Source organism: Salvelinus alpinus, chromosome 16 (genome assembly GCF_045679555.1).
Source record: "Salvelinus alpinus chromosome 16, SLU_Salpinus.1, whole genome shotgun sequence".
NCBI lineage: Eukaryota > Metazoa > Chordata > Actinopteri > Salmoniformes > Salmonidae > Salvelinus > Salvelinus alpinus.
This window is the reverse complement of record NC_092101.1, coordinates 28,756,864-28,783,690: the sequence shown is the minus strand read 5'-3', so window position 1 is coordinate 28,783,690 and position 26,827 is coordinate 28,756,864. Positions and strand designations below refer to the sequence as shown.

At 44.5% G+C, this 26,827-nt stretch overlaps 1 protein-coding gene across 6 annotated transcripts in view; it reads left to right on the top strand.

Moving 5' to 3' along the window:
- The window catches only part of LOC139541295 (protein furry homolog-like), an 82,618-nt gene that overhangs the window by 20,595 nt on the left and 35,196 nt on the right, over nucleotides 1-26,827 (top strand). For 4 of the 6 annotated variants that reach the window (XM_071345793.1, XM_071345792.1, XM_071345794.1 and 1 more), the window contains exons 2-24: nucleotides 12,749-12,948; nucleotides 13,811-13,864; nucleotides 15,101-15,240; nucleotides 15,331-15,427; nucleotides 15,731-15,810; nucleotides 16,280-16,360; nucleotides 16,522-16,690; nucleotides 17,335-17,427; nucleotides 17,727-17,825; nucleotides 18,024-18,125; nucleotides 19,684-19,728; nucleotides 23,023-23,126; nucleotides 23,371-23,479; nucleotides 23,611-23,697; nucleotides 23,844-24,015; nucleotides 24,256-24,388; nucleotides 24,471-24,578; nucleotides 24,742-24,964; nucleotides 25,149-25,328; nucleotides 25,446-25,532; nucleotides 25,642-25,910; nucleotides 26,280-26,487; nucleotides 26,646-26,770. In XM_071345793.1, the coding sequence (XP_071201894.1) occupies nucleotides 12,749-12,948; nucleotides 13,811-13,864; nucleotides 15,101-15,240; nucleotides 15,331-15,427; nucleotides 15,731-15,810; nucleotides 16,280-16,360; nucleotides 16,522-16,690; nucleotides 17,335-17,427; nucleotides 17,727-17,825; nucleotides 18,024-18,125; nucleotides 19,684-19,728; nucleotides 23,023-23,126; nucleotides 23,371-23,479; nucleotides 23,611-23,697; nucleotides 23,844-24,015; nucleotides 24,256-24,388; nucleotides 24,471-24,578; nucleotides 24,742-24,964; nucleotides 25,149-25,328; nucleotides 25,446-25,532; nucleotides 25,642-25,910; nucleotides 26,280-26,487; nucleotides 26,646-26,770 (2,965 nt within the window). The remainder of the gene's footprint in view (nucleotides 1-12,748; nucleotides 12,949-13,810; nucleotides 13,865-15,100; nucleotides 15,241-15,330; nucleotides 15,428-15,730; nucleotides 15,811-16,279; nucleotides 16,361-16,521; nucleotides 16,691-17,334; nucleotides 17,428-17,726; nucleotides 17,826-18,023; nucleotides 18,126-19,683; nucleotides 19,729-23,022; nucleotides 23,127-23,370; nucleotides 23,480-23,610; nucleotides 23,698-23,843; nucleotides 24,016-24,255; nucleotides 24,389-24,470; nucleotides 24,579-24,741; nucleotides 24,965-25,148; nucleotides 25,329-25,445; nucleotides 25,533-25,641; nucleotides 25,911-26,279; nucleotides 26,488-26,645; nucleotides 26,771-26,827) is intronic. The other 2 variants (XM_071345797.1, XM_071345796.1) reach the window with 1 other exon arrangement.

The following is a 26,827-nucleotide window of genomic DNA, read 5'->3' as shown; positions in this document are numbered from 1 at the left end:
ACATCACGGAAGCAGCCAGAAGATAAAACCATGTTGAACAATTTAAGCACAGCATTTTGCAACTCAGGTGTGCTGTTTTTCAGCATTTAATTTCTGATGTTGTCTAGACCACAAGTCTTCTTTGATTTAATAGATTTGAGCTTTTCATTTAGTTCCTGTTGGGTTATTGGGTAATCTAATGGATTTTGGTTGTTTTTAATGACTGATTCAAGGATGTTCCATTTTTCTTTAATTTGTAATTGGTTCTGTTTGTGGGATGTTTTTGTATAGATTATCAAAATAAGTTTTCCAAATTCCTACGTCTTGTATGGCTAATTCCTGTCGCTTTGTTGTGCTTAAATTGTTCCACATGTCCCAGAACTGATTTTGGTCAATTGCGTTTTCAATTTCATCAAGTGTCCTGTTGGTATAATTCAATTTCTTGCGTTTCAGTGTTTGTTTATACTGTTTCAAAGTATTCATAGCGTTGTTCTGGGTTGTTTTGCTGCTTATGTTTTTCATTTGACATTTGTCTGAGGTGTTTTCTAATTGTTTTAATTGTTTTTCTAATTATCAAACTATTTTTCAGAAACTTTTTGTTTCTGTTGCATTTCTTTGGTTTTCTCAAATTTGCTTTCGATGCTGCTTTTTGGAATATGAGGTTGATGTTATGAGTAACTGAATTGACACCTTTATTGTTTTGGTATTGTGAGATATTGAATAACTGTAGAGTTCATCAATTCATTTGAGTTCAATGTTTCAATTAATCTCTCTGCACTGTTTTGAGCCCAACCTGTTCTTGCATTGAAATCTCCACAAAGAAGCATTTTACCCTCTGCCTGAAATGTAATGATTTCTGTATGGAGATTGTCAAAAAACTGATCATAAAATGATGAATCTGAAGGAGGAGAATAAGCTGCATGTATGTATACATCATTGTCACAATAGATTGTACCTTTTAAGTTATAGCCAAATGTGGTTAGTACCTTTTTATTCTTCATTTAATACCGTGTAAAGTCCTGCTTATGCCAAATATTTCCACCAGAGTCCTGGCCCCGTTTAACATTTTTATGTTTGATTGATGGCAGTAAACTTTCTCTGTAGCCTGAGGGACTCTGAGTATTTGTCTCCACCACACCATGTTTCTAGTAGGATTATGATGTCCTTGATGTTTTTAAGATATTCTGTATTTTATAACCAAAATGTGGAGAGAGCGGATAGTTAATGATCTCATTTATAGTAAGTGATATTCACTGGTTTGAGTAAAATACATTGGTGGGAAGAAAAAAAAGATATATACAGTGGGAAGAAGATGTCCTTCAGGTTTCGGGGCTGTCGCTGGACAATACGGACTTTCAGCTCCCTCCAAAGATTTTCTATTGGGTTCAGGTCTGGGGACTGGCTAGGCCACTCCAGGACCTTGAGATGCTTCTTACGGAGCCACTCCTTAGTTTCCCTGGCTGTGTGTTTCGGGTCGTTGTCATGCTGGAAGACCCAGCCACGACCCATCTTCAATGCTCTTACTGAGGGAAGGAGGAGGTTGGCCAAGATCTCGCGATACATGGCCCCATCCATCATCCCCTCAATACGGTGCAGTCGTCCTGTCCCCTTTGCAGAAAGGGGATGCTTTTGCAGAAAAGCATCCACAAAGAATGATGTTTCCACCTCCATGCTTCACGGTTGGGATGGTGTTCTTGGGGTTGTACTCATCCTTCTTCTTCCTCCAAACACGGCAAGTGGAGTTTAGACCAAAAAGCTCTATTTTTGTCTCATCAGACCACATGACCTTCTCCCATTCCTCCTCTGGATCATCCAGATGGTCATTGGCAAACTTCAGACGGGCCTGGACATGCGCTGGCTTGAGCAGGGGTACCTTGCGTGCGCTGCAGGGTTTTAATCCATGACGGCGTAGTGTGTTACTAATGGTTTTCTTTGAGACTGTGGTCCCAGCTCTCTTCAGGTCATTGACCAGGTCCTGCCGTGTAGTTCTGGGCTGATCCCTTACCTTCCTCATGATCATTGATGCCCCACGAGGTGAGATCTTACATGGAGCCCCAGACCGAGGGTGATTGACCGTCATCTTGAACTTCTTCCATTTCCTAATAATTGCGCCAACAGTTGTTGCCTTCTCACCATGCTGCTTGCCTATTGTCCTGTAGCCCATCCCAGCCTTGTGCAGGTCTACAATTTTATCCCTGATGTCCTTACACAGCTCTCTGGTCTTGGCCATTGTGGAGAGGTTGGAGTCTGTTTGATTGAGTGTGTGGACAGGTGTCTTTTATACAGGTAACGAGTTCAAACAGGTGCAGTTAATACAGGTAATGAGTGGAGAACAGGAGGGCTTCTTAAAGAAAAACTAACAGGTCTGTGAGAGCCGGAATTCTTACTGGTTGGTAGGTGATCAAATACTTATGTCATTCAATAAAATGCAAATTAATTACTTGAAAATCATACAATGTGATTTTCTGGATTTTTAGATTCCGTCTCTCACAGTTGAAGTCTACCTATGATAAAAATTACAGACCTCTACATGCTTTGTAAGTAGCAAAACCGGCAGTGTATCAAATACTTGTTCTCCCCACTGTATATCCACAGTAAAACGAGTCCTATATCGACATAACCTGAAAGGCCGCTCAGCAAGGAAGAAGCCACTGCTCCAAAACCGCCATAAAAAAGCCAGACTACGGTTTGCAACTGCACATGGGGACAAAGATTGTACTTTTTGGAGAAATGTCCTTGGCCAAAAATGACCATCGTTATGTATGGAGGAAAATGGGGGAGGTGCTTTGCTGCAGGAGGGACTTGTGCGCTTCACAAAATAGATGGATTCATGAGGAAGGAAAATTATGTGGATATATTGAAGCAACATCTCAAGACATCAGTCAGGAAGTTAAAGCTTGGTCGCAAATGAATCTTCCAAATGGACAATGACACCAAGCATACTTCCAAAGTTGTGGCAAAATGTCTTAAGGACAACAAAGTCAAGGTATTGGAGTGGCTGTGATGTTTTAGGCCGAGGTATGTATCATTTTTTTGTGTGCTCTAGGGCAACGAAGTCTAGATGTAATTTTTGTATTTGTGGTCCTGGGAACTGGACCTTCTTTGGACACGCATTATTTTTGTCTTACTGAGATTTACTGTCAGGGCCCAGGTCTGACAGATTCTGGGCAGAAAATATAGGTGCTGCTTTCAGCCCTCCTTGGTTGGGGACAGAAGCACCAGCTCATCAGTAAACTGTAGACATTTGACTTCAGATTCTAGTAGGGTGAGGCCGAGTGCTGCAGACTGTTCTAGTGCCCTCGCCAATTCGTTGATATGTATGTTGAAGAGGGTGGGGCTTAAGCTGCATCACTGTCTCACCCTGCGGCCCTGTGGAAAGAAATGTATGTTTTTTGCCAACTTTAACCGCGCACTTGTTTGTGTACATGGATTTTATAATGTTGTGTGTTTTTTTCCCCCAACACCACTTTCCATCAATTTGTATAGCAGGCCCTCGTGCCAATTTGAGTCGAAAGCTTTGTTGAAATCATCAAAGCATGAGAAGACTTTGCCTTTGTTTTGGTTTGTTTGTCAATTCATGTGTGCAGGGTGAAATACGTGGTCTGTTGTACGGTAATTTGGTAAAAGGCCAATTTGACATTTGCTCAGTACATTGTTTTCACTGAGGAAATGTGCGAGTTTGCTGTTAATGATAATGCAGAGTATTTTCCCAAGGTTGCTGTTGATGGAAATCCCACAGTAGTTATTGGGGTCAAATGTATCTCCCACTTTTGGAGTGGGGTGATCATTCCTGGGTTCCAAATATTGGGGAAGATGCCATCGCTGAGGATTGTTAGATTTTAAGTATAGCCCCACACACAGCAGCTACGTTCGGATCTGTGCAGGCCCTTTAGACAACTCAGTTAAAATTACACATACCCGTGACAATCATATCAGATCCAACCCGTGACATTTAGAATTATGGATCTGGGCGCACTCGGGTCTCGGGTACAGGTGGATCTGTGAATACTTTTTTTTAAGCACAAAACAATTCAGGGAACAGGGATCTTGAAAATCAGAATGTCTGTATTTTGAAATACCCTGGTATATCGCCAGTGCCTAACCGTGAGTCATTTATGCTGCTCTTACGTTTCACGAGAGTGACGCGTGTAACTTGTTGTTGTTGGCCAATAATAAGTGGCAATAGGCTACAGTCAGAGCCTCTGTTTGTGGCTGAAGTTAGGACCGATCTAATCAATGGAAGATAGAAAAGTTAAAGGAAAAGGATGGTCATTATAGCTTAACAGCCAACATGTAGGCTCCTACTTAATATTCTGAATGGAGTTGTTATTTGTAACTGTAGGATGTGAAAGCGCATGCACTGCAGCCTCAGTTAGCCTAGCTAACTAGCTTCTCCCGGTTTGATGCAGTCAAGACAGGTACTACGTAAACATATTTTATAAATAACCTCCTATAGCGCGAGTCGACTTGGTTGCTGTCTCTCCCTCCCTGCTCCTCATGTCACTTGCTCACAGTACGGCCCCTCCCCCGCCTGCTGGAGAAGCTCCTCTTTCTCTGCTTTATCAGTTCCAGTTAATAAAGTAGCTTTCCTCACTCGTATCGGACCGGGTCTGGAGCTGACCAGGTCTATATGGAACGGTGTTGGTTGTCATCGGCTCTGTTCAGAACAGTTCTCTATATTTGAATAAATAATTGTTGCATATCGGGTCTGGGTGAGAGCCCCAGGTCCACTTCGGGAATGGGTCCAACTTTTTGGATCCGTTGAGACATTTACCTTCTTGTGTGCACTTCCGGTAGTACTGTATACCCCTGTATGGTACAGAGACGGTATGAAAATCTGGATACCGCCAAGCCCTACTCTGGCTCTCGCTCTGTCTGTATCTTGGTAGCGCTCTGTCTGTATCTTGGTAGCGCTCTGTCTGTATCTTGGTTGCTCTCTGTCTGTATCTTGGTTGCTCTCTGTCTGTATCTTGGTTGCTCTCTGTCTGTATCTTGGTAGTGCTCTGTCTGTATCTTGGTTGCTCTCTGTCTGTATCTTGGTAGTGCTCTGTCTGTATCTTGGTTGCTCTCTGTCTGTATCTCTGGTTTCCACTCCGGTTATGGATGTGTCACAGCAACCTAAAAGGTCCTCAATGATGTCACCATTGCCCTTGATTCTAAGCAATATTGTGCTGATAATTTTATTTACTTGGCCAAAGCTTTTGATACGGTAGACCATTCCTTTCTCGTGGGATGTATTGGTGTCTTTGAGGGGTCTTTGGGCTGGTTTACTAACTACCTCTCTGAGTGCAGTGTATAAAGTCAGAAAATCTGCTGTCTCTGCCACTGCCTGTCACCAAGGGAGTACCTCAAGGCTCGATCCTAGGCCCCACACTCTTCTCAATTTTCTTCAACAACATAGCTCAGGCAGTAGGAAGCTCTCTCATCCATTTATATGCAGATGATACAGTCTTATACTCAGCTGGCCCCTCCCTGGATTTTGTGTTAAATGCACTACAACAAAGCTTTCTTTGTGTCCAACAAGCTTTCTCTACCCTTAACCTTGTTCTGAACACTTCCAAAACAAATGTCATGTGGTTTGGTAAGAGGAATGCCCCTCACCCCACAGGTGTTATTACTATTTTATTACTAAAATATCTTTGTCGCTCTCTGTCATCCCATGGGATGGCTAATGTTTCCCCATTGATCGGTCTTCTCATTGACTCCCATTTATTATTGGTATACAGCACAGATCACATCAGAGTGCCTGTACTCCATCCTATTGACCTTACTCTTCATCCAGACTACTGGAAGGTTACAGTGAGGGCCATTACTGAAGCGGTGTGTTTGCCTCAATACATCTGTTATTTTGATTATCAAGAAATAGTCAGTTTTCTGGAACAGTGATGACCCTTTTGACTATGACTAAACTTTTTCTGGCTTAGTCTCATATTTATCCTAATACTTCCTCAGTATCTGTGGCCCAGTGAATTTATAATTTTAGTAACCGATTTCTGATCGATTAATTTATGTTGTGTGTTATGTTCAAGCAAAGTTAGTGGTGCTTTATTTTCGATTGCCACACTGCTACTAGTACCCTAATTGTAAACAGGGTTGGTAATTCAGTCTGCCTCAGTAGCTAGCTGCTGACTCCTTGTAAAATGATCAGTAGAAAAGCAAGCTGACTGTTGGGTAAACAGTTTTTTTCCCTTTGCCTCTCTTTCTCTAATGAATGCCCCCTCTCCCCTCTGTTCCCCCTCTCTGTGTTGGCTGCCAACTCTTCGTCATTGGACCTCTCAGTAAGAACAATGCAACTGTCACTATGCTACTCTGCCAAAACTTTTATCTCCTGCGCTCTCCTTTTTCTTTCATTCTTTTCCCCCTATATTTGATGTTCCAGCCCCCTGTGTACTCTGTCCTGCTCAGCCTGTCCTCAGCTCCTCTGCAGTCACAAGTGTTCAGCCAAAACACTCATTATAACAAGATGGTTCTGTGATCACCCTGCTAGGCACTGGCCTCAGTACAGATAACCCTGCCATCAGTCTGCTTGTTACACCAGGATTATTCATGTCCCTTTTAAACACTGAATGCTTTTTAGTAATGTTACTTTGCTTGTGTGATAAGAGTAATTGAACAGATTTACTGCAGTGTTGTATCTGATTTGTGGATTGTATTATTTGGAACTGAATGAGGGCAGTAGGCACGGATTGGAATCTGCACATGTTCAGACACGTTGTTAGAAAAGTACTGTAAGTGTAAACATTTAGCTCTCATGCAGTCAAACACATTCCATTGTTCCTGGTTGTCCTGAGAGCGGAAGTGAGAGGCCTTAGGGAGGGCTCTATTTTTACTGTGTCGAGGTGGAGTCAGACTCTAACAGTTGTGTAATCCCACTGGGTGCTCTGTTTTAATTGCAGGCATGAGCTCTTCTCTCTGTCGCAGTGGGAGTTCTGGACCTTTGGTACGCTCGGCATGGAGTACATGTGGCCTGGTTCATCTCCACTCACAGAACCGTAGCTACTAGACTCTCGCTGGAGGCCTATGCTTTCAGTAGGTACCTACAGAATCTTTAGCCCATTCATTTATCAGCTATTGAGACCAAATATTTTTTTGCTTGATAATTTGATGAATGAAAGCATAGCTTTTGTGTGTTGCTAGAAGGTAGAGAACGATCTTGGTAATAGGTGAGTGGTTAATGGCTGTGCAGGTGCATCACATTTATTAGTCTTGCAGACACATACCACGGAGTCGTTCCTCTTTAGAACGTCCTCCTCTTAGCAAGATAACGAGGCAATCTGGGCCGGGCGTAGTTGTTTACTTGCCATCACAAGGTCGTGTTTGCATTCAGATTTGAATGGGGTGTTGAGGGATTCAGTACAGTATTAAGTAGGTATAGTGACAGGCCATGCAGCAAGTGGAAGCAGCTCTGGTGTTTGCAATGGGGTTAGTTGGTGAAATTCCTTAAATCAAATAATATCCTACATTTTTGGGGGATGGTCGAGATTGTTTTTAACTTTGAATATCCTGTGCGTCTCGGGAGATACGGTGCGCTCTGCAGCAGGGCAAGCGATGGGCAGGGGCTGGTGTGTGAAAGGGAGAGAGAGGAAAAAGTAGGCACTGACTCGCGCTAGTAAGACAAACTTGTAAATGCCGTAGGTTATCTATCATCCCACCTGGCAGTGCCTGTCTTTACTGCATCAAATCGATGTAAAGAAGCAACCTTAGCTAGCCAGATGTTAGCTTGCCAGCTAGGCTAGTTGAGGCAATTTTTTTTAATGCGCTCCCCGTCCTTGCCTACAACAACTCAATTCATATTAAACACCCTACCTGTCGGGTTGCTTGTTGTAGCCTACTTCTCATTTAGCAAACTTAATTCCGTCATTTTAATTACATTGTGCTTTGATTAGACATCCCCCACTTCACCTTGCTCCACATGGAGCCTCTGACTGTAGTGTCAACAACAAGCTCCAGGCGTGGAACCTGTGGAGGCTATAGGGAGTGTGATTTTATGGGGCACACGTCATAACTACATTCAGAACTTTGTTTTATTAAATTAATCATTTTAAATGTCATGGTATCCTTGTGTGTAGCAATGTCAGATAATTGTATTTGAGACAAAGCCTGTTAATTGTTAAAATAGGCCTATATTTCCTCAAATGAATACTCTTGCAAGTATTCTAATACTAACGTCCGTTCGGATATTCTAATTACCATGCCCATCCCCAGAAGGGAGAGATGTTGCACGTCACAAATGACTCCCCATTGAGAGAGGGGAAAGATGGGCAGAGCAGGGCAGAGACCTGGCCAGGGAAAGGATGCCTTGCATGTTTTTCTTCACCCTGTTGTTGAGTGGAAATGCACAAACAATGTTGTTTCTAATTCCTGTGAGCCAGGCAGTCAGCAGCCCAGCTGGCCCAAGGCGAGAAGGGGAGGGAGAGAATTAGAGTGAATGGGGGAGAGGAGGAGGAAGAGCGAGTGAGGGAGGCTGAGGCCACAGGACAGTCATTGGCTGTAGGGAGTTGGCTATGTGACATCATCAGGGGAGAAAGGGGGTGTTGGTGGAACACGGTAAACAAAGAGGGAATGTTTGAAAGGCTCTCTGTGCTGCAGAACAACATTTTAACTACGCTCAACTGATGCGCCCCAAAATGATACCCCCATTCACCCCAACACTGTGCTGTCCCCGACTCTGAGCCCTTTTACATAAAGCACAGTGTCTGTGTTGGCCGCGGTGCCGCTGCGCTTGCTGAACCATTAGAAATGTCCAATGATGTTTGTTCTGCTAATAAGGCTGCCACCTCTAGCTCTTTGTGGCTGTTACTGTACCAGTGGACTAACTTGTGTGGCTGATAATTCAAATAGAGTGTGGTGTAATGCTACTACTGTATAGGCAAATACCACCCAACTCTGAAACGCCAACACTTTAGTTCGGGCCTATTACGCAACCATCTGAGTTAAGCCTACGCTGTCTGTGTGTGTCTCTGTTTGTTCAGTAGGGTTTAAATGGGTGCGTTGCTGGGTGTTAACATCTTTCCTCCTCTTCTGAAAAACTCCTACATTTTTACTGCGTGCCATTTTACTCCTTGCTATTGTTTGAAGTTTTGGGAACACATTAGTGTTCCCATGGTAACAGGAAGAAACAGTAATATGTTTCCTGGGAGGAGGAAGGTCGGGGGTCAGCTGACGAGTGGCTGTCCGTCCCAGAGTCCCCTCTTTCCTGGCAGAGCAGACTGTGTCCTAGTCTAGCAGCAAACAGGCCGTTGGTCTCTTTATAAACTTCAGAATGGGAAGATTTCTTTCCCACCATCCTGTGTGTTTTCTACCAGTTTGTGTGTTAAAGGTTGTCTGTGTTGGCACAAGCTGTCCTGGTATGTCAGTGAATGTTCAGTGTAGCTCCATGTTTTATTGATGGACACAGGAGAGGATTCTGTTTTGAATGATGTGGTGGTTTGTTTTCACCTGTTTCTAGGGAAACCAACAGCACAGATCAAATGAAGGCTTAACGAATGGACACCATGGCTATATTCACTATTTAAACGTGCATGTACCAACCATCCCACATGCTCCCACATGCACACACTACTCTCTCTTGAGGTGAGTTCCTATGCTCACCCCTTTAGGTATGTGTTACAGGAAGCTTGTGTAAATATTGAGAGCTTCTGTGCACAGATTCACCTTTCTGCATCCAGCCGAGTGCGTTTTAACTGTATATCACTTCTCTCTTTCTGCTGTGGTGGGATCAACTGAACTTAATATTCATCTTTACATAACTGTGTGTGAGTCTGAGATTATATTGTTGCTCTTAGTTTGTTCAGTGGGTTTTAGGGGTGTAGTCCAGTGAGGCCTATGCTCCATCACTTTTATCCAACTCAGATATTTCAAGATGTCCTCATGGCTTGCAGTTAGTTTGGCGATTGCTAATGAAATCAAGCTACGACTAGGCTAGGCATGTGTTAATGTTTTCACTGTGCACCAACTGACATACTAGCATAGCTCCTCTCTGAGGTTGATTTTCTATCTGCTTGGATTATAGCTGACCCCTGACCTCGTGTCATGTGAGGGTTGGTCTCTGACTAGGGCTGTGACGGTCTCCGTTATAACTGTTCGAATAGCCAAAGTGTATCTGACCTAGTGCTGACCGCATTTAGTTGACAGGTCGGTTGTTTGGTCAATAGGCTCTTGGTCGGCCGATATTTTTTTTTTTTAGTCGAGCAGTGGCAAAAATATGTAAAAAATTGATGGCACACGAGACGCATGTCTGATTCACATCTGTCTGAGTGGACTAGTCCATTGCTGAGGCCGCGGGGGTGGCACACCAGTAGTACATTTACCATTTATTCCCATTATAATCTACAATGCTTGTTTGGTTGTGGTAATTTCTGTTCATACATTCAATATATTATTATTACCCTCTTACCGTTGTCATTGTTGGAGTGGACACGTTGTTTGCAGAGAGCACAACCTAGGCTACACTTGTGAGGAGCACGTTTAGTTTTATTTCATTCCATTTAGAAGATTGAAGTTTGTTTGGAGCGCTCCTGTCAATCTTGATTACGCATATAGTAGTAGGACTAGTCTACCTGGCCTCTGTGCAAATGTAGACCTATAAATGTGCCCATTTGGGGATCTGATACAATTTCTGATTGTCTTAACTCACCATCACTGTGGAGCTTCTCAAATGTTTTCTTCGCCTCAAACTGTAAGTAAACAAAGTCTGTTTTTACATCCACTGAGAGGCTACATTGAGGAACTATTGTCAATTTGAAAAACCTTTCCAGCTCTGTCCCTTTCAATTACCACTCAGCATGAAAGGGGGCGAAAATGTCATGCTCTGATCCGGTGGTAACGCCATAAAATAGGCCTACCTGATTACTTCTTATGCAAAACAGCATACAGCTGTCTGTCTGTCTGCAGCTCAATGGTGAGGGGAAACTCTTGAGTACCAAGAATATGTTATACAGTGTTGCAAGTTTGCTCAGAGGAGCCTCAGGATGGACCAAGTTATTTAACCAGGTAAGCTAGTTGAGAACAAGTTCTCATTTACAACTGCGACCTGGCCAAGATAAAGCAAAGCAGTGCGACACAAACAACACAGAGTTACACATGGAATAAACAAGCGTACAGTCAATAACACAATATGAAAAAAAAGTCTATATACAGTGTGTGCAAATGGCGTGAGGAGGTAAGGCAATAAATAGGCCATAGTAGCGAAGTAATTACAATTTAGCAAATTAACACGAGTGATAGATGTGCAGATGATGATGTGCAAGTAGAAATACTGGTGTGCAAAAGAGCAGAAAAGTAAATAAAAACAATATGGGGATTAGGTAGGTAGATTGGGTGAGCTATTTACAGATGGGCTATGTACAGCTGCAGCAATCGGTTAGCTGCTCAGATAGCTGATGTTTAAAGTTAGTGAGGGAGATATAAGTCTCCAACTTCAGCGATTTCTGCAATTTGTTCCAGTCATTGGCAGCAGAGAACTGGAAGGAAAGGCGGCCAAAGGAGGTGTTTGCTTTATGGACGACCAGTGAGATATACCTGCTGGAGCGCGTGCTACCGGTGGGTGTTGTTATCGTGACCAGTGAACTTAGATAAGGCGGCGCTTTACCTAGCATCGACTTATAGATGACCTGGAGCCAGTGGGTCTGGCGACGAATATGTAGCGAGGGTCAGCCGACGAGAGCAAACCGGTTGCATTGGTGGGTGGTATTAGGGGCTTTGGTGACAAAACAGATGGCACTGTGATAGACTGCATCCAGTTTGCTGAGTAGAGTATTGGAAGCTATTTTGTAAATGACATCGAGGATCGGTAGGATAGTCAGTTTTACGAGGGTATGTTTGGCGGCGTGAGTGAAGGAGGCTTTGTTGTGAAATAGGAAGCTGATTCTAGATTTAATTTTGGATTGGAGATGTTTAATATGAGTCTGGAAGGAGAGTTTACAGTCTAGCCAGACACCTCGGTATTTGTAGTTGTCCACGTATTCTAGGTCAGAACCGTCCAGAGTAGTGATGCTAGTCGGGCGGGCGGGTGTGGGCAGTGAACGGGTGAAATGCATGCATTTGGTTTTACTAGCGTTTAACAGCAGTTGGAGACCACGGAAGGAGTGTTGTATGGCGTTGAAGCTCGTTTGGAGGTTAGTGTTGTTTGCAGAGAGCACAACCTAGGCTACACTTGTGAGGAGCACGTTTAGTTTTATTTCATTCCATTTAGATGTATACAGAATGGTGTCGTCTGCATAGAGATGGATCAGAGAATCACCCTGATCATATCAATCATATGAAGAGTTTATTATATATTAAATGAAACTGTTCCAGGAAAATGTGCAAATGAAGATCATAACTGACACTCAGATCAGTAGAAATGGTTGGATAACTTGGCACTCCAAATGGAAAAGGTTTTCAACCACTGGTGTAGCCTATTACCGTTTAACTTCAGGAGTATAACAGCAGAAAATGTGAAGGCCAGCAGCAGCAGGAAGGTCGGGAACATGTTTATTTCTTCTGGTTAGGCTATATTGATCTCTGGCTCCCTCTTTAGTCATTTGTGTGTTCATTTTTAATCGCAGTGCTTATATCATCAGACAAGCTCAGTGGCCTACATATAGTTGATTTGATTCAAAACATAGGGTGTGTCTATATATGGAAAAATAAATACGTTTTAAAAAATTACCAATCGATTGGTCGAAAGAACAGACTACTTTCTGGTCGACCAAGATAAAAAAACATTGTCGGGGACAGCCCTAATCTGACCTCTGTCCTCTCCCTCTCTCTCTCTCCCTCCCTGCAGCCTCAGCCCCTGTCAGCAGCCTGAGTAGACGCCGCGCCCCCTCCGTGGCCCCCCTGACGTGGGAGAAGCGCACCGCCGCCATGTCGAGCATCATCATCGACCCCGAGCTCAAGCCCGGGGAGTTTGTCATCAAGAGCCTGTTTGCTGAGTTTGCTGTGCTGGCTGAGAAGAAGATTGAGGTGGTGATGGCCGAACCGCTGGTGAGTTGCTGTGATCCGAGAGGCAGAGGGGACGCAAGTAAGACCAAATTCCAAATCAACCCCCAACCCTGAATCCTAGGCACTTGACTGAAATAATTGATTAGGTGTAAGCAATATTCTGACTAGTATTACCATGTGCTATTACCTTTCAGATCTACATGAAGTGCCTAGTTGTAGGGGCTAGCCCAGCGGTTGATTTGGAATGAAACACTATTAGCTCACTAGCCCTGTCCTGAGTTCCTAGGTCCTGGTTGCTACATAGCATTACTTGGCTTAAAGGCCAAAGAGGTTACAGGTTAAATGTTTCTAGTGACTGCCTGTGTTCAGTCTGTAAACAGACTTCTCCTTAAACTTAGAGGGGTGTGTGTGCACAGGCCTGTGTGGGTGTGATAAATGAGACTCATGCATTCCAGTGTGATTTCCCAGAATGGGGGGGGATGTTATTTTCTTGGAATACTGAGCTTTGTTTTATCATATCAAGACTCCGTGGGAGGTACAATTCCTTGCCCTAGCTAGGGGCTGCTGGGAGGGTGTGTGTTTGTAAGGGGGAGTAAACATGTCATTAAACGCCACCCCTCATCCCCTTCCCTCTGGACCACTTCTCCCTCCATTCAGCTCTCCATTCATCTCTATTCATCTCCCCGAGTGCTCCCCTCTTCTGCTGCCGCCACCTCTGCCTCTCTCACCCCTTCGTTTCCTCTCCCTGGTTGGTGTTTGTCCAGTGGTCAGCTATCTCCTCTCCTGTTTCACCTGGCCCCACATCCACTGGTCTGCTGATATGAATGATGTAGGGGTCCTATTATATGTTTCTATTGAGTACTTACTTGACTGACAAAACTGTTTCTGTCTTTCTTTCCCTCAGGAGAAACTCTTGTCCCGATCCCTCCAGAGAGGGGAAGACGCACAATTTGATCAGGTGAGTTCTAGTGTGTGTGTGCGCACATGCATTGTTATTATGTACTCTCTCACTCACCTCCAGCCATAATTGTACCTCCCATCCATACAGTAGTTGTACTCCCCAGCTTCACCCAATCAATCCCCACTCAATGACCCATCCATCCGTCCCTCATCTCTGACTGGTGCCTGCAGAACTCTGAACAATGGAGCTGCTGCAGAGTGCTTTGTTCAGCACAAAACCAATGAGGTTATGGTGCGCTATAGATCCAGCTGCCTCCATTCTGAGTGCGGTAGAACGAGCATACAGGGAGAGGGAGCAGAATCGCTGTGTCATCCTTAGCAGTGAATCAGTGTTGGGTGCTGGAGTCTGTCCGCCTGGCGCCGGGAGGGCACAGAGAGCAGTTGCATAACTCCCTCCCTCCCAGCATCCATCATCCAGCACCCTCAGCACACCGCACTGTCCTTCAACACACACACACACACACACACACACACACACACACACACACACACACACACACACACACACACACACCATTCATTGTGTAGAAGACTACTTACTGTACCCCACTGCAGATTGACTGACAGTAAAAACTATACGCTTGACATGCATAGATTTACCTTTTGTTTGTTCTGGTGCATGTAGTTGAAGAAGAAACATATTTATTGCTAGCATTATGGCAATATACCCCTACCATTTTTAGTCTGCAAAGGGGATGTTAATAGATAATACATTCACAGTATGAGGCTGCAATTCTGATGATCAAAGTGCTGATGAGGTGTTTCTAACGGAGCCTGTTTGTTGGTCGGCCCACGTTCTGACTGTATAGCACTGCAGAGCCCTGTGCTATGGCGGCTTTAGCGCTAGCCGCTCAATAGGATAGGACCTCGCAGTGCTCGACATGTCATCAAACACTGCACTTACAATCCCAATCAATACATCCTGTTCTCTATTGTATGTCACCCAGTGATTCGGTCCCCTCCCCTCACCCCCGCTCCACTTCTTTCTAGATATTCTTCCCAATCCCTGCATCCTCTTTTTTCCTCATCTCTCCTTAAAGTGGAGCCTTTTACATCAAATATAGAACCTCAGTATGTGTGTAATATTGGTGATTTAAGATGATTGTTCTGGTGAGGATTTGTTTGTATTGTTCATGTTTTTGACCTTTATGTACATTCTCATGATGCTGGACGGATGTTTTACCTGTAAGCTGTAATAACTAGCTATTGTAATGTGTATGTGTTCTTTTCACAGTTAATAAGCTCTATGAGCTCCGTAGCGGAACACTGTTTGCCCTCCCTGCTGCGTACACTCTTTGACTGGTACCGGCGGCAGAGTGGCACTGAGGATGAGTCTTATGAGTACAGACCTCGCTCCAGCACCAAGTCCAAAGGGTACGATACTCCTCCTAATCTGCTCATCCCTATCTCCTGTCCTCCCCTCACCTCCCACAATCTGTCATAACGTTCTCTCTCTCTCTCTAGGGATGAACAGCATCGGGATAAAGACTACCTATTGGAGAGGAGGGACTTAGCCATAGATTTCATATTCTGTTTAGTTACAGTAGAAGTTTTAAAACAGGTGAGTCCTGTGTCTGGTCTGTTAGATGAATCCTCTTCCTCAGTGTGGTAGACAGCATGCACTGTCACTGCAATGCCAGCATACCAAGGCATAGCGAGCTGTCATCCTGAACCTACAGCATCTAGACCGACCCCAGACTATCCAGATCCAAACCACTCTCTCTTAGAACAAACCTTCACTGATCTCAGGGCTTGGTTGTCCTTGGCTCCAACAGGGAGGATAATGAACGGTAGTAAAGGGAGAGAGACAGCATGACGGAAGTATTGATGTACCTAATATGATGTTTTCATGTTTACGTCACAGATTCCTCTTCACCCCGTGCCAGATACTTTAGTACATGAAGTTCTGAACCTGGCATTCAAGCACTTTAAACACAAAGAGGGGTGAGTGTAAACAAACACAAGACACACACACCATTTAATACACATACTATACTTTAGTCTAGCACACAATATTCCAGAGGGCTTTTGGCTCTGCAGTTGATTCACTTATTACTTTATGGGTGTTTGAATAGACTGTTTTTTATGACCAATGTATGGTCTGTCCACATATTAATGTCACTTAAAGAAAACACAATCGCCACTTGTTAGACAACTTGAGTAAACCTTCACTCAGCTGCTTCAACCCATAATGCAGCGACATGCTTGTGGTTTTAGAGAGATGGATGTTTGATCGGCCATAACTTTTATCACACTGTTTGGGATGATATTTGCTTTAATGGGTTTGTTTGTTTAGCTGCTCCTAAGCAAGTCTGATGTTTCATGGTCAGTGTCTTCATACCCCCTGTGTTAACAAATCATGAGAGCTGTTTCTCTGAGTGTGAGTGGATCATGGATGTGTTCTGATTGGCAGGTGCTCTGGCCCCAACACTGTCAATGTGCACATCATCGCAGACCTGTATGCTGAGGTCATCGGCGTGCTCACACAGTCAAAGTAAGCGTTTTCTCAGATTGTTCCAAGTTCAAGTCATCTTAACACAGTCCATATAACTCAACATGTCACTCCTTTTTACTCCTATTACTCCTAAACTATATATTAAAAAGGAGCCCGCTCCTTATGGAAGACTTAGTCAAAATGTGTGTGTGTCTCTCCAGGTTCCAGGCGGTGCGTAAGAAGTTCATCACGGAGCTGAAGGAGCTGAGGCAGAAGGAGCAGAGCCCCTACGTGGTCCAGAGCATCATCAGCCTCATCATGGGCATGAAGTTCTTCAGGGTCAAGATGTACCCCGTGGAGGACTTCGAGGCCTCCTTCCAGTTCATGCAGGTTCGTTATCCTGGGTAGAGCACACCTTGGCAAACCGTACCAAAACAAGACAATATGCATTTCTTATTGGACAAGTTCAGATAGTCCCTCCCTGTTTCAAAACCTCCTTTTTAGTGAATTTAACGCTGACGTGTCCAAGCAACAGGCGTCTATCTAGTCTATTTGATGCCCAGACTGTACAGTACTGTATATCTGATTGTCTGAGTGGCTGCGTATAGGGATTTAATGGCTCTCTGCTGAACTACACCCAGGATGGATGTTTTACTGCAGCCGTTTTGTTTGAGCTCAGCAGCTCTCTGTAGCAGAGCCTCATAAAGCCAGATGAGTAACGATCAGATAGCAGATCACTGTGCCAAGAGCACTGAACGGAGCAAGGCCTTTTCGTTAAGCTCAATACGGCAGTAAAAAGCTCACTCAATATGCTCCCCTCTTAACAAGCCCTGATTTCCCAGCATGCTGATGGAACATGTTGGGTAATCTGCCGTAGTTTATTTGTGCCACCACATTCCCTTTATGTCTGTTGGTTTCTGCCCATATGTGACAATCTGTTGCACGGTCTATTGTTTTTCCATTTGTCTATTTGGTTTGTTTACTTATTTGTCACTGTTGTCATCCATGTTGGTATGCATCTGTGTGTTCCTCAGGAGTGTGCCCAGTATTTCCTGGAGGTGAAGGATAAGGACATAAAGCATGCATTGGCTGGCCTGTTTGTTGAGATCCTCATCCCTGTTGCTGCTGTGAGTACCACCCAGACGACAACACAAAACATGGGAAAACCCCACATTGGTTATAGCTAGACAAGTTAATAGTAGGATAGAGCCTTTCTGTATAAGAGATTCCTCTGTGTTAGCTACCATAAAAAGCACCTTCGATTGGCTAATGTCATTGGATGCGTCTGAAATGGCACCTAATTCCCTATATATGGGCCCTGGTGAAAAGTAGTGCACTATTTAGGGAATAGGGTACCATTTCGGTCGCACGTATTGAATGAGCTCAGTGGTGACAGCTTCCTCCCTCGCTCCTTCCCTCCCTGCAGGCGGTGAAGAATGAAGTCAATGTGCCGTGCCTGAAGAACTTTGTGGAGATGCTCTACCAGACAACCTTTGACCTTAGCTCCAGAAAGAAGCACTCTTTGGTAACGTCTCTTTTCTCACACTATTATCTGGACCTTCCCTCCCACTTCTCTCTGCTATGTCTCGTTTCCCTCTTTTTATGACATCAACTTGTTAACTCTTAATCTCCTCACACCATCTCCCTCTTTCCCACTTCTCTCTCTTTCTCCTCTCGTTTCCTTCCCCTCTCTTCTGTGGTTGACGTGTGTTCTCTCTTTCAGGCTCTGTATCCTCTGGTGACGTGCCTGCTGTGTGTCAGTCAGAAGCTGTTCTTCCTCAATAACTGGCACATCTTCCTCACAAACTGCCTCTCTCATCTGAAGGTACACAGCACAATCACCTAAACCAGTTGCCTAGTATACTGGCCTATGAAGGAAAATGCAGACTTCCATGCCAATTTCCCATTTAATAGGACACTTAGTTTTATATTTTTAATATTTTAATATTTTATATTCCCTAATGTTTAAAAGTGGGCCATGTAATTGAGTATAATTTTCTAAAGACTCTATTATGAAATTAGATTATCTACTATCCCTTAGGCAGTAGTAAGTGCAATGAGCCTCCTTTTAAAGATATTCATGTAAGATGTTTATTGCATACCAAGTTCTATCATTTATCACTGTTACTATGACTGAAACCTTACTGCTCTAGCATAATGTTCTTTACCAGGTACGTTGTTAATTGTCATAGTGAGACGTTAGATATCCCCTGCACACCACAACTCCATGAGGTGTTTTTGGTTTAAAGGGTGTGCCTTAATGATCATATCTTCCTCCTCCCCTGTCCGACAACCCCCCGCAAACCAATCACAAACCGATCAAGCCAATCAATCATGCTCCTCTCCTGTACCATCTTCAAGCTAATTCTGCCGAGATGCACTGTGTTGCGACTGTCTCCTCGCTCCTCAATTCAAACTCTGAATTGATTCCCTTGTGGAGATTGATTCCATGGTGGAGATGTGCTATAATTCCCTTTGCTCTGTGGTGGTGATTCTATGATGACTCTTTTGTTGAACTGACTCTATGATCACAGTCATGTGGTGATCCATTTGCTTTTGATTCCCTGTGAGAGATTTGATTCCATAGTTTTTAATTAACCCCCTAAGCCTATTTGGTGCTAATGTAAGCTCCCGTGTTTTTGTGGTGGAACCATGATTCTGGTGGAGATTTGTTTGAGTGTGTGATTTAGCTCTTATTGTCCACTGGGCCATTTTAACCTGTCCTTGTTTTGAAGATCAGTTCAAATGCTGTTTCAAATCCATTCAGTTTTGTGCCTTAAGGAGATCAAAACTCAATTGGTTAAAATTATACCTTTGGTACAGTGTATCAGACTAGTGATGGGATGGGTGGACCTGCTCAGATTTATGAGCCTAGTAGATTGTGTGTGTTATAGTCGTAACATACATATTTTTTTCCTACCTGGTCTCCTTTCACTGTCCCTGTCCTCGCACTATCTACTTACTTTTTACTCGCTTCACCTTGGCCTGCTTTGTGTGTTTTCTCCCTTCCATGTCAATTTCACTTGCCTTCTATTGCACATCTTTCATTTCTTCACTTTCAAATAGTATGAAATATTAGAAAATAAAGGTACATTTCATTTGGCCTATATTAGTCTTCATAGAACATAGATGAATTTTTTAATGTGTCAATGTTACTTTTGCATTTCATACTTTGCATCTTACAATGTTTGACATCTAATATGAGACTGATTCAAGTGGATCGAAGTCAGTTAGGAGTGAGTTAGTTTTTTTTGTCGTACTTGTCATTTTTGTGTTTCTATTATATTTTGTCGCTCTGTTCTCTTTTTAACCTGCATGTCTACCTCCCCACATCCTCACACTCAGTGTCTCCTGTCGTTTTCTCACGTTTTCACTCGCTCCAGATGCCGTCTAACAACAGCATCCGAAAGCAGATTGAGACACTGCAGGTGAGTTTGTCTGGTGTCTGGATGGTGGCATGACACCATCCAAGAGGTCATCTGACCTCGTCCTGGAGGACAGAGGGGATGCAGCTACTAAGCCAGGGGCAACGAGGCTCTGGAGTCTGATAGTCCTCTTAAAGTGGAACTTATTGAGTAAAGATTACAGAGAAAGTAGTGGTTGGACACTTGGCTATTAGCCACACATTTCTTTGAGATGCAATTTTGGCTTGTGCTTTGCTGCCTTGTCTTTACTAGTGGTTTATGGCTTTGCTGTTTTGTGTGTGTGTGTGTGTGTGTTGTAGTAGTGGTTAGAGCATCGAGCTGGTGCATCAAGCGCACACTCACATTCTCAGATACCTACCTTACTCCTTGAGGGGTTTGAAGCCAGTTACCTGGAATGGGTTGCTGGTAGATCTGAGAACTCGTTCCAAATGGATTTTGTAGTTTATTTTTGGAGACCCATAGAGTACTGCAGCATTTTGTGTGCTGTAATAGTCCTGAGTTACACCCAATTCTCTTATCATTGGTGTTGACATGCTGCTGTGTGTGGCACCCTCGCAGCTCCATGGCCCACTGATGGGTGGAAAGGTTATTGCAGTACCCTTGAAAGAATCCTTTGTATGGCTGTCAGCTGTGTTGATATTGGAGCGAATGTTGTGTGCATGGATTTGATGGGCAGCACTGTGTAATTGCACCTTTAGTCACAGATTTTTGGGAATGCTCAGCTGTACAAACATTCCCCGGAGGTTGGAACATCCCAAACTACAGCTAGCATAACATACATCACAAACTACAGCTTGTGTAACATACATCACAAACTACACCTACAGTTGAAGTGGAAGTTTACATACACCTTATTAACCAAATACATTTAAACTCAGTTTTTCACAATTCCTGATATTTAATCCTAGTAAAAATTCCCTGTCTTTGGTCAGTTAGGATCACCATTTTGAGAGAATGACTTATTTCAGCTTTTATTTCTTTCATCACATTCCCAGTGGGTCAGAAGTTTACATACACTCAATTAGTATTTGGTAGCATTGCCTTTAAATTGTTTAACTTGGGTCAAATGTTTCAGGTAGCCTTCCACAAGCTTCCCACAGTAAGTTGGGTGAATTTTGGCCCATTCCTCCTGACAGAGCTGGTGTAACTGAGTCAGGTTTGTAGGCCTCCTTGCTCGCACACGCTTTTTCAGTTCTGCTCACAAATTTTCTATAGGATTGAGGTCAGGGCTTTGTGATGGCCACTCCAATACCTTCACTTTGTTGTCCTTAAGCCATTTTGCCACAACTTTGGAAGTATGCTTGGGGTCATTGTCCATTTGGAAGATCCATTTGTGACCAAGCTTTAACTTCCTGACTGATGTCTTGAGATGTTGCTTCAATATATCCACATAATTTTCCTACCTCATGATGCCATCTATTTTGTGAAGTGCACCAGTCCCTCCTGCAGCAAAGCACCCCCACAACATGCTGCCACCCCCATGCTTCACGGTTGGGATGGTGTTCTTTGGCTTGCAAGCCTCCCCCTTTTTCCTCCAAACATAACAATGTTCATTATGGCCAAACAATTCTATTTTTCTTTCGTCAGACCAGAGGACATTTCTCCAACAAGTACTATCTTTGTCCCCATGTGCAGTTGCAAACCGTAGTCTGGCTTTTTTATGGCGGTTTTGGAGCAGTGGCTTCTTCCTTGCTGAACCGCCTTTCAGGTTATGTCGATATAGGACTCGTTTTACTGTGGATATAGATGCTTTTGTACTTGTTTCCTCCAGCATCTTCACAAGGTCCTTTGCTGCTGTTCTGGGATTGATTTGCACTTTTCGCACCAAAGTACGTTCATCTCTAGGAGACGGAACGCATCTCCTTCCTGAGCGGTATGATGGCTGCGTGGTCCCATGGTGTTTATGCTTGCGTACTATTGTTTGTACAGATGAACGTGGTACCTTCAGGCGTTTAGAAATTGCTCCCAAGGATGAACCAGACTTGTGGAGTTCTACAATTATTTTTCAAGGGTCTTGGCTGATTCTTTTGATTTTTCCATGATGTCAAGCAAAGAGGCACTGAGTTTGAAGGTAGGCCTTGAAATACATCCACAGGTACACCTCCAATTGACTCAGGCTAATTTACATCATTTATCAGAAGCTTCTAAATCCATGACATAATTTTCTGGAATTTTCCAAGCTGTTAAAAGGCACAGTCAACTTAGTGTATGTAAACTTCTGGAAAGAAACCCACTGGAATTGTGATACAGTGAAATAATCTGTCTAAACAATTGTTGGAAGAATGACTTGTGTCATGCACAAAGTAGATGTCCTAACCGACTTGCCAAAACTATAGTTTGTTAACAAAACATTTGTGGAGTGGTTGAAAAACGAGTTTTAATGACTCCAACGTAAGTGTATGTAAACTTCCATCTTCAACTGTAGCATGACATGCATCACAAACTACAGCTAGCATAACATGCGTCAAACTACAGCTAGCATAACATGCGTCATAACCTACAGCTAGCATAACATGCGTCATAACCTACAGCTAGCATAACATGCGTCATAAACTACAGCTAGCATAATATGCGTCATAAACTACAGCTGGCATAACATGCGTCATAAACTACAGCTAGCATAACATGCGTCATAAACTACAGCTAGCATAACATGCGTCATAAACTACAGCTAGCACAACATGCGTCATAACCTACAGCTAGCATAACATGCGTCATAACCTACAGCTAGCATAACATGCGTCATAAACTACAGCTAGCATAACATGCGTCATAAACTACAGCTAGCATAACATGCGTCATAAACTACAGCTAGCATAACATGCGTCATAAACTACAGCTAGCACAACATGCGTCATAAACTACAGCTAGCACAACATGCGTCACAAACTACAGCTAGCACAACATGCGTCACAAACTACAGCTAGCACAACATGCGTCACAAACTACAGCTAGCACAACATGCTGTACATTTATACATAGGCAGAGTCACTCTGGAACAAATTAATTTTTTGACAAGCTTAAGTCATTTCAGCAATCTCATACATCAGTAGTTTATTTTAGATCTGAAGCAGACTCATCAAATCACAGCTGTGAGTCATTTATCATCACTGGGGCATCTCAAACATCTCTATAAATGAAACGGGCCGTATAAATTGCTTAATTCCGTACAGAAGGTCTAAGTGAATGGTTTGTGTGTCAGATCCCTGCTTATGTGGCATGCCCCACACCAGACTTGAATCTGTCACAGTGAGAAGACAGGTGGGTGAAGAAAGTGTTCTGTCTCTGGCCCTTTAGAACAAAGATCCCAAAATGTCCCGTGTGGCACTGGAGTCACTCTACAGACTGCTGTGGGTCTACATCATCAGGATCAAGTGTGAGAGCAACACCGTCACACAGAGGTCAGTACCAGCCCGGACAGAACAGGCTGTGGGCCCACTCCACACCATCTCAGCATGAACTGACACTGTAATGAAAGTCATCCAGACAGCACCTAAATCACCATATAGAACAAAGCAAGTGCCCACATCACTCCTTTAGCAGAACCAGAACTAGAATCCCATCTACACTCAGAACTGGTCTAGTCTACAGTCTCCTCGGTGAACATCCCAGTTTAACCCTTGAATCTTCTCCTGTTTCCTGCAGCCGGCTGCTTAGCATCGTTTCAGCGCTTTTCCCCAAAGGCTCCCGTAGCGTGGTGCCCCGCGACACGCCCCTCAATATCTTCGTCAAGATCATCCAGTTTATAGCTCAGGTATGTCTAATGAGGCCATGCTGGAGTAGTGATTCCCGTATAATTCCCCGTATAATTCCTCTAAACAGCAGGTAGTGGCTTGTGTCTTATCTATGATTAGTGATTATTATTTGTTGTGGCTGATTTCACAGGAAAGGCTGGATTTTGCTATGAAGGAGATCATTTATGACCTCCTGTGTGTGGGCAAATCTCACAAGACATTCACCATCAATCCAGAAGTAAGAGATAGCCGAGAGACATTAATGATCAAATCATACTCTCACTGTGATTGCATTCTTCATTCTCTGACCGTCCCTTCCTGCCTCTATCCCTCTCTCTCGCTCTCCTCTCTCCCTCTCACATGCTCTCTTGCTGTCTCTCTTAGAGGATGAATATTGGCCTGAGGGCCTTCCTGGTGATAGCTGACAGTCTGCAGCAGAAAGACGGGGAGCCGCCCATGCCCACCACAGGGGCCATCATGCCCTCAGGAAACACCCTGCGGATCAAGAAGATCTTCCTCGCCACCACCCTCACTGACGAGGAGGCCAAGGTCATCGGTAGGTCACCACCTCTGAGCTCCTTTCCCCTCACAACGGGCCATATCACTCCGATATGACTAGCTTTGTTGCTAACTCCAGCAATTTTACATTGATGTTGAAACTGAAATGTTGATTGTGTGCTCTCCCTGTCAAATTCATTTCTCAAATAAATACGCTTATGGCAGTGGGTCATTTTAGGGTCAAATGTGTAGTGTGAGAGTAATATATATATATATATATATATATGTGTGTGTGTAGGCATGTCACTGTACTACCCAGCAGTGAGGAAGGCCCTGGACAACATGCTGCGTCACCTGGACAAGGAGGTGGGGCGCTCCATGAGCATGACCAACGTTCAGATGTCCAATAAGGAACCTGAGGATATGATCACGTAAGTGCCTCTCTGACTTAAAACATATGTGACCCATAACATGAGTGTTCTTTACACGTTTGTTAACTGTGTTGTCTTGCAGGGGGGAAAGGAAGCCGAAGATTGATCTGTTCCGTACGTGTGTGGCGGCCATCCCCAGACTGATCCCAGATGGCATGAGCAGACAGGACCTGATTGAGCTGCTGGCCAAGTAAGGACCCCACTCCTTCACATGCACCACCTCTGTCTGGGATTAATTGATGAACAAAGCAATGGGGCTTTTATTTTCAGCATCACTAGGAAGGACTTCAAAAGCTGTGTATTTAAAAAGCTCTGTTTGTGATTGTTTGACCCCTGTGCCCTCTCCTCCTCAGGCTGACCATCCACATGGATGAGGAACTGCGCGGCCTGGCCTTCACCACCCTGCAGGCCCTGATGCTGGACTTCCCAGAGTGGAGGGAGGACGTGCTCTCTGGCTTTGTCTACTTCATTGTGCGTGAGGTCACTGACATTCACCCCACGCTGCTGGACAACGCCATCAAGATGCTGCTGCAGCTCATCAGCCAGTGGAGGCAGGCAGTCCAGACCAGCAACAAGGTGGGTGGAGAGTGGATAGCTATGGCATCTCTTTTTGTCCTGCTATATTTTGGTCTGCTCTGTGTGTTTTTAACTCTGTACAAGGAAAGGGTCTGGAACTCCTTGCTCTGTACTGTAGTAGTAGGTTTATTGTGTATTTTGACTTGGGTTTGTGTAAGAAAGTAACGCTGTGTGTGTGCTCCAGCAGGGCCCTGGCAGCGGGCCGTCTCTGCCCCTGGAACGCTCTCCTCTGTGGGGGGTGCTGCACGTGTTGGAGGGCCTGGCACTGGTGGTGCTGTGCAGCTGCCGCCCTGCCACCCGGAGGCTGGCTGTTAATGTCCTCAAAGAGGTCCGAGCCCTGCACACCGCTCTGGGCATTGCCAAGGTAACTACCAACTCACTGATAGACGGGGATCTAAAAGTGACAAAAATAATGAGATGCAGTGTTTCTCAAGTAAGGTGCAAGAGACTCACATTCATGGTTTCTGTCTGTCGCTCTCAGGGAGATGAGGAGTTGGCCATAGATGTGATGGACAGACTAAGTGCCTCTGTGCTGGAGAGCTTCATCCATCTCACAGGAGCTGATCAGGTAAGAATGGCAAAGCTGTTGTTTAATACAACACACACACACACACACACACACACACACACACACACACACACACACACACACCCTGACCCTCCCCTCTCCCCTGCAGACCAACCTGCTATACTGCCCTAGTGGTATCGACCTGCAGACGCTGGCAGAATGGAGCTCGTCTCCCATCAGCCACCAATTTGACGTGGTCAGCCCGTCGCACATCTGGGTGTTTGCCCACGTGACGCAGGGCCAGGACCCCTGGGTCATCAGCCTGTCCAGCTACCTGCGCCAGGAGCACCTGCCCAAGCACTGCCCCACCGCACTCAACTACGCCTGGATGTTCGCCTACACACGCCTGCAGCTGCTCTCTCCACAAGTGGATATCAAGTATGTCTCTAGGCCTTTCTCTGTTAATGTGGTTTTGTTTGTGTGTGTGTGTGTGTGCGCGTTACATTTGAGGTTGTTAAAAGGCACTTAGAATGGATGTGGTTTCAGTCTGCTCATTAGAGTGCTGGATGATGTCACCGTTTGGTCTATGGTGATCATACGGTGAACACCATCACTGGAGACTCGGCGTGTGATTGTGGGTAACATCATCCTAATAGATCTAGCTCTCAGCTGTTTATGGATATGAGCCCCGTGAAGACGACAGTTGCTGCCGGTCTTTTATAATGTGTGTATGTGGCACACAAGGATATTATTTCAATAACTTTCTAATACCACCTGCCTGTTATTGTCTGACCTGTGCCCCTGCAGCAGCCCTATAAATGCTAAGAAGCTGAACAGCCTGAGCAGCAGTGGTGACTCGTACGTGGGCCTGTGGAGGAACTACCTGATCCTCTGTTGTAGCTCCGCCACCTCCTCCCCTAACTCCTCCTCTTCCTCCACCTCTGGTTCCATCCGCTGCTCCCCGCCTGAGACGCTGGCGTCCACGCCAGACAGCGGCTACAGCTACGACTCAAAGGTCAGAGGGCGTGACCCCGCAGTGACCAACTATCCCCCCAAGAATGTTTTACATGGGTGCTGTCAATGATAATCCTATGCCATGTTTATTTCCTTTAGTTATAGATTTAAAAATGATTTGAGTTGTCATATCGATTTGTGACCTTTGTGTGTATCCAGATTATTGGCACTCCGTCCCCCTCGTCCCTGTTCAAACACGTTGTCCCGATGATGCGCTCTGAGAGCATGGACATCACAGAGTCTCTTGTCCTGGGGCTTGGCAGGACCAACCCCGTGGCCTTCAGGTGAGGGAGCCACCCTGTGTGTATGTGGCTGGTAGTCATGTTTTTTGTTGTTTTGAG